This window comes from Drosophila novamexicana, unplaced genomic scaffold (assembly GCF_003285875.2).
Source record: "Drosophila novamexicana strain 15010-1031.04,08,12 unplaced genomic scaffold, DnovRS2.1 tig00000193-arrow-pilon, whole genome shotgun sequence".
NCBI classification, from domain to species: Eukaryota; Metazoa; Arthropoda; class Insecta; order Diptera; family Drosophilidae; genus Drosophila; species Drosophila novamexicana.
This window is the reverse complement of record NW_020824787.1, coordinates 1,945,897-1,952,778: the sequence shown is the minus strand read 5'-3', so window position 1 is coordinate 1,952,778 and position 6,882 is coordinate 1,945,897. Positions and strand designations below refer to the sequence as shown.

At 47.9% G+C, this 6,882-nt stretch overlaps 3 protein-coding genes across 3 annotated transcripts; 1 reads left to right on the top strand and 2 right to left on the bottom strand.

The window, feature by feature from the left end:
* The first annotated feature begins 4 nt into the window (after positions 1-4).
* Positions 5-1,085, top strand: LOC115759295 (probable RNA-binding protein EIF1AD). Its single transcript, XM_030700197.1, has 2 exons — positions 5-408; positions 478-1,085. Exons 1-2 carry the CDS (start codon positions 243-245, stop codon positions 813-815), a joined length of 504 nt encoding a protein of 167 aa, XP_030556057.1. The 5' UTR covers positions 5-242; the 3' UTR covers positions 816-1,085.
* Positions 1,085-4,381, bottom strand: LOC115759294 (centrosomal protein of 97 kDa). The gene is made up of 8 exons (XM_030700196.1): positions 4,294-4,381; positions 3,890-4,050; positions 3,351-3,817; positions 2,931-3,289; positions 2,602-2,865; positions 2,361-2,537; positions 1,855-2,278; positions 1,085-1,781 (listed from the first exon to the last, which is right to left on the bottom strand). The coding sequence occupies exons 1-8, from the start codon at positions 4,298-4,300 to the stop codon at positions 1,103-1,105; spliced, it is 2,538 nt and encodes an 845-aa protein (XP_030556056.1). The 5' UTR covers positions 4,301-4,381; the 3' UTR covers positions 1,085-1,102.
* A 367-nt stretch (positions 4,382-4,748) lies between these two features.
* Positions 4,749-6,194, bottom strand: LOC115759245. Its single transcript, XM_030700144.1, has 2 exons — positions 6,030-6,194; positions 4,749-5,967 (listed from the first exon to the last, which is right to left on the bottom strand). Exons 1-2 carry the CDS (start codon positions 6,099-6,101, stop codon positions 4,813-4,815), a joined length of 1,227 nt encoding a protein of 408 aa, XP_030556004.1. The 5' UTR covers positions 6,102-6,194; the 3' UTR covers positions 4,749-4,812.
* Positions 6,195-6,882: the final 688 nt, after the last annotated feature.

Sequence of the window (6,882 nt, the reverse complement as noted above, 5' to 3'; positions counted from 1 at the left end):
CAAAATTACTCAAAAACATTTCACTTTGAAATTGTACAACAAAAAAAAAAAATACAAAAATACTAGTGCTAAATTTACAACACATTTCGCAACACTACACTTTAACACTATTTCATTGATTATCTAAATTGGAGCTATCGGGCGACCACCACACAATTAATCGGCTGACCATTTTGAGTAAACAAATAATTGGCCTCAAAACTGGCGCCTCGTAAGACAACAATCTCGGCTTTAACAAGAGCATGTCGCATCCAAATACAACGCGTCGCAAGCATGTGCTCAAGGAGATGATGGAGGATGACTATTCGCTGCCCACGGAGCGGCAGCAGATCGTGTGTGTGGTCAGCAGTCGCGGCAACAATCTGCACGAGGTCGTGCCAGCGGGACTGGCGTCTGATAACTTTCTGGGTGAGCACGATGTGAAGCGCAGTCTCTGTTGATATTGATAACCAACAGGTAAGAACTTATCTGTTGCAGTATCCATGCCCAACAAGTTCCGCAAGAATGTGTGGGTCAAGCGCGGCGACTACGTACTGGTCGAGCCCATTGCCGAGGGCGACAAAGTCAAAGCGGAAATCTGCAAGATACTAACACCTGAGCATGTCAAGGAATACACAAAGGCGGGCATTTGGCCGCAACGTTTTGCCAAGAAATCGGCGCAGGCGTCGCAAAGTCAAGCTGACGCTGCCGCCGATCATTCAGATTCCGATACAGATGATTCCCTGCCGCCCAACACAAATCGTCCTGTCAATGTACAAAACGATGAGGACGAGGAGACGGATACGGATACCGACGAGAGCAGCGCTGAAGACTGAGATTGCAGTGCATTTGTGATTGTGCATTACAAAAAGTTTAGCTATGTATATTTTGTAACGAATTGTTTTTCCTCGCCAATTGTTTTAACAGAAAATCGTGTGTGTGTGTTTACGACATACATAAACCCAAAAAAAACTACACAAGTTAAGCGCGTTAATTGTTTGTTGCTGCTGCGGCTGCGTCCACTTATTCAAAAGCTAAGAAAAGCCTACACGTTTTTTGCGCGCTGAGATTTGCTTATAATAGTGCCTAGATAAAGCAATAAGTGGGCTTGGCTTAGCAAATCCTACTCCTGTGCATCACAGATCTCGATGTTTTCCTTGTGCTCCTCCTCTTGAGTCTCGCCCAGTGGTGGCTGCTGCTGATGCTCTTGTTGTTCCTGCTCCGCTGTCAATTTTCCCGCATGCAGTGCATCGTGCTTGGACTCTGCAAGCGCCAAAGTAGATGGCCTGGCTTTCGTAAAGGGAAAATTGCTCAAATCTTCAAATTGTGGCGTATGCACGGCAATCAGATCCGTCTGAGTGGAGCTGCTGTCACGCGGCTCAAAGCTAGTGTATTCGACCTCCTCGCCATCCGAGCAGCTGATGTGCTTCTTGAGCGCATCCTGTGGCAAATTGCAGACCATGGTCAGGCAATTGACAATGGTGCCAATCGAGCTCTGCAGCTGCTGCACCTGATCCGTAAGCATTGTGCAACGCTTGGCCAAATCATTTACAACGGCTGCCGAGTTCTGATCCAGGCACAGTTGTCCCTGATTCGTGTTGTTGTTGCTGCTGCTGCCACCAGCATCCTCCGCATTTGTGCAAGCGCTGCTATTGGCGCCATGCTCGCCGCCAGCCCTGGGATCCACTTGCATGGTGGACACTTTTTTCCACAGCGCATTGATGGCCTGCATCTGCAGCTGTTGGATTTTGCGCTCGTTCTGCAGCTGTGCCTTGGTCAGCAGCATGTCCTTGTTGAGTTTACTGTTGTGAGAGATAATATATGAGAATATATACATATAAGGCAAGAGCCTGTTGGCCGAGAGGCTGCACTTACTCAATGTACTCGTGTGTGCGCTGTTTGTGTAGCTTCTCGGCAATATCTTTGGTTTTCTTGCGCGTATGATAGCCGCGCCACATCTTCTGTATGGTCACCGCGGAGGATTCAGTGACATGCTCTATCAGACGATCTGTGCAGTTCAGATTATTGTTGTCCAGCTGCTGTTGCTGCTGCTGCTGCGCACGCTCCGCAGCCATTTTACGTATAGTTTTTAGCTTCTCAATGTTGATCTGATCGCCGTCGTCGTCCGTGCTGCAGCCGCCAGCATCTGTTGTACTGACCGATGTGGCATTCATCTGGAGCTGCTGTTGCTGATGCTGCTGCTGCTGCTGTATTCGTTCCGCCTTGCGGGGACTGCTCGTGGGGCTCTGCATGCGTCGCAGCTGTGGACTGCGAACGCGCGGCAAATTTAGTTTGTTATCTGGCATTGAGTACATTAAAATGTGATTCAACATTAGTATATTAATTTCGACACATTGGATTTAGAAAGCTTGCTTGACTACCTTTGTTCTTGTTGCCTTTGGTTTTGTGCATCTGCGTGTTGAGGGCCGTGACTGTTGCCCGCTGGGCGACGGCGGCGGGACACACATCGGGACTCATTAGCGTTTCCGGCACAGGCACCATTTTTGAGGCAGCAGCCAAGGGTCCGCCCACAGGCGTTTGCCCAATAAACGTTTGTTCTGCACAAGCAAAATGATGAAGGAATTAAGGCTAAGGCTTGGGTTTTAGAACTATCTTACGTACCGTTGTAGGGATTTGGCGTTATGTTGCGAGGTGTTGACTCCGTCGAGTTGTAGGTTTTGGTGGTCACGCTGCTGGATAGGCCGGACATGCTGGCCAACGAGAAATTATCGCCATCGTTCCGAATATTCTCAATCAGCGAGGTGCTCATTTGCAGCGCATGATTTGAGATGCCATTGTCGCTGCTGATGCTGTTGTTGCAGCTATTGCCATGGTAGCTGTTCACCATGGACTCCGGCGAGCCCTGCCGACCGCTCAGACGCGAAACTGTCGGGAGTACACAATAATTGAACATTGATGAAGCAACAATGGGACATCATGGCAGAGCTTACAGCGCGGCGACTGAATGCGGCTCGTTGGTTTCTTGCGATGCGAGGACGGCGATGTGCTGGCCGAACTGTTTGCATTATCCATGATTTCCTCTTGCAGCTGCCGCTGATGGTGCTGCGCCTTGCTTAATATCAGACGCAGCTTGCGATCGTTTTCGTTCTCCAAAGCCTTGCCCACCAGCGGACAGATGGGGCTTAAGTATTTGGCCAGCTCCGACTGCTCGCCAACGCGAAACTGGCGACCACGTCCCTGGCTATATAGCCACTCCGCCTTGAGGCTCTCAATGGGATCCACCACATAGCCATCAATGAACTTGAGGCTCATGCACCAGTTTAGCACAAAGGGCCGGTAATCAAAGCCGCTGCGAAGTAAAATAAAATCCATGTGAGAGCAGACCCAAACCAAGTGCAACTCCTACTTACTCCCTGCTGTTCGGTCCCATCGTCATGTTCACACAGGGATTCTCCGAGAGAGTAATGCTTTGCAAATTGCACAGATGCGACAGCGTGCAAATCTCATTAAGATCGTTAATGTTGTTCTTGGCCAGCGTTAATGTCTCCAGGGAGACCGGCAAATATTTGTCGCACTGGCGCAGATGGGTCAATCGATTGCCCTGCAAGTTGAGTTCACGCAGGGAGCGCAAATAGGATACATCCGAGATGCTGCCTATGCGATTGTCCGCCAGGTTGAGGCACTCCAGGTTCACATTGGTATTGAGATGCTCAATGGTCTTAATGTTATTGCCCTCCAGATTAAGCACGCGCAGATGCACGCATTCCTTTAGGCCCTCAATGGACAGTATGCCATTAAAGGAGAGGTTCAGCTCGCGCAGACAGTGCAGCCGACAGACGCCAAACATGCGCAGCAATTGGTTTTTGCTCAGCGACAGCTGCAAAGGACAATTGAGGAATCAATTAATGATAGCAGGATCAGCCTTTTAATATGGGCTATATATAGGCACCGTCTCGATCTTCAGATATGAGTCAATGTTGTCAATCTTCTGCAGCTCGTTCTCGTCCAGTATTAGCTTGCGTATATTCTGGGCATCGTCCTGTTTTGGCACCTTCTTCAGCTGCTTCTTGGACAGATTAAGCGTCTGCTTTTCGCTGCAGCTCTCGTCGCCTGCGAGAGGAGAGGGGAACATGAGAGGATGCGTGTAAACAGTGATGAAGTCATCGTCTGTGCAATGCCACACATGGGCAGCTGTTGGGGGTGGTTCCATCGGCTGCCCACCCACCCTCAAAGTAGGCTGCGAATTGCAATGCACGCCAGCCAGACGGACACCACAGCCAACGCCGACAGCGGCAGCAGCCGAAGCAGGTGAAATATTGTTTGTCAGATGACCTGCTGAGCACATTTGCTTACCGCTCATTTTATAACCCTGAAATTCCTGCAGTTTTATAACAAGTGACCCAACGTAGCTAATTTGGCAGCATTCACTGGCGTCCACCACGAAAAATCAATGTTTGGGAATGCGAGCGCCCCCTTCCTTTTGAAACCAGGGCTACGCGAGATTATAATAACATTAACATTCGACAACAATGTTATTAACAGTATGCGCCCTTTTAGAAAAAATTCAATTGGGCAGGCTTAACAATTTTAACAATTTTTTTTTGTTGTGGCTAACAGATAGCTATACAGAGAGCAGCGATTGACAGTGCATCCCTTCGATATACGATAACAGTGCACACTGAACTAATAAGAAGTATCGACGCCGCTTATCCAATGCATTTAAGGCATTTGCCATAGTTGGTCACACTGATCCGTTTATGTTGCGCCTAATTTGAATTATCAAACCAATCATATTAGTGTTTTGGTGTTTATTATTTCCAGTGAGCATATGATTAAAAAATATATATAACAATAAAATGAAAGTGAAATAAATTATTTCAGCTGTTTGCTTAGCCCCGGTGGCACATCGGCAGATTTGTACAAGTCGCTAACCTGACATGGCACACGCTCCAGCTCCTCCATCAGTTTCATTTCCTCCTGTAGATTGTTTAAATACATGCGCTGTACACGGCGCATCATAGGCGCAATCACCTTGGTACTGACTAGCTCCTCGAGACAAAGAGGATTCTCGGACTTGGCTCCTGGCACCAAGCCGGCAGAGACCCTAACATCCTTTTGCGGATTTGCGGGCGATTTGGAGGGGTTTGACGTCTTTTGTTGGATCAGGCTGCACTCGGACTCGCCCGACAAGCCCAGCGATGGCAATATTAGCCTGGAGTTGGTACTCAGCACCAGTCTGTCGGTCATTTCCGTCATTTTATTAATCGATTGATGCAACAGCTCCTGCATCTCGATCTGTGAACGCACCACGGTGCGCAAATTCTCACCACTTTTGGTAGTAATTACGGTCTTCAACGAATTCGCCGAATCGCTGTCCGTGCCCGGCTCATTCTTATCCGCATATTTGGCATTGAAATGCGCCTTTGTCTTTCTGCAACGCTCCCTTGCCGATTGCAGCATTGAAGATGATTCCTTGACCTCGGTCGGATTGAAGAGCGGATCCTCGCTATTCTCGCTGCGGCCGCGACTGGACTCCTTGCCAAAATTCGAATTTCTATACAGCAACCGATCCCCGCCCGCGCCGTCTCGATCTAGCGTAGATGCCTTGTTGGTGGGCGGCAAGGGGGGCAGACGAAGCGCACGTCGCGATTGCGGTGCATAATCCACATTAAACAGGGACTTCGGCTGAATGTAGCTCAGTCCCATCCGGAAGGACGGAGCATCCGCCTGACGTGTCGCCCTGTTCGGACATCGATGCACTTGAGTTTCAGTCTGTCGGAAGTTCTGCTGCTGCTGCTGCTGCGGCTGCTTCGGCGGACGGATTTTCCTCGAGTGCGGCTCCAGCGGCGGCTGACTGTGGCAAGTCTGGGTGGCTTTCTGGATGACTTCCTTGGGCCGAGGCTGTGTTTTCGACTTCTCTTGACGCATTTTCTTGCAGCGCATGGACACTCTTGGGTTCGAGGACGAAGAGTTATTAAATTGCAGTCTCTGCCTAAGCACAGTCGGATGACTGTGGATGGGCGCATTCTGTATTGGATTATGGGCATTAGAAGTCGAGGTTAGTTTTAGTTATTGCAGCATTTGCCTACCGACTCAGTCTGAGTGCTGCCTTGGTTGGTGTTAAATTGTTCATCATCCAAGTACTTGCTGTAAGCATCCATTTTCGAGAGTCTCCAAATCTCTCTTCCAGCCCGACTCGTATTATTTCAGAATATTTTTCAATCGAAACTTGTAAGTCTGGCAGCTCGCACGTAGTAAATCGAAATAATATTATGTTTATGGAAATCAATGGAGTATTAAGTTCAAGGCACTCCATAGTGAAAATTATTTATGCAATAAAAAAAGGTCACGATCTCTAAAGGATCTAAGATATAGCATTAAATGAACTACCTATATTTGATTAAAAGTATATCTATAGTAAATAGATGAATTAGAAACTTTTGGGATACATAATGTAAAGCTTATATTTTCGGAAAAACTAAAGAAAGAAAGCTGTGAAAACTTCGTACAAATCCTGCTTATTTATACAACTTATGTATTAGTATATAGATAACATGTGGTCGGATATGTCTAGCAAAACAAGATAAATTGGAAACTTAATTATTAACATCATTATTAGTTGTCAAATTGTTACACATGTGGCGAGCGAAGAACCAGTTCCGGAATCAGTGAAAGTCTGCACAGGATTTGCAGACTTCCTCTCTGGCCTAAAGTCTCTCTCTTTCTCTGCTCTGGTTCTCCTTGCCTGAGCAGCTGGGTCTCAGCAGCACTTGGCTCTCAGTCTTTTGCTGTCGTTCAACGTTGTCGGTCGTCGTCGTTTTTGTGACCGCCTGATTTTAGGCTATATCGCTGCCCGTGGTCGTTGCTGCTACTGTTGTTGTTGCTGTTGTTATTGCTGTTGTTGCTGTTGCTGCTGCTGCTGCTGCTGCTGCTAGTTTGCGT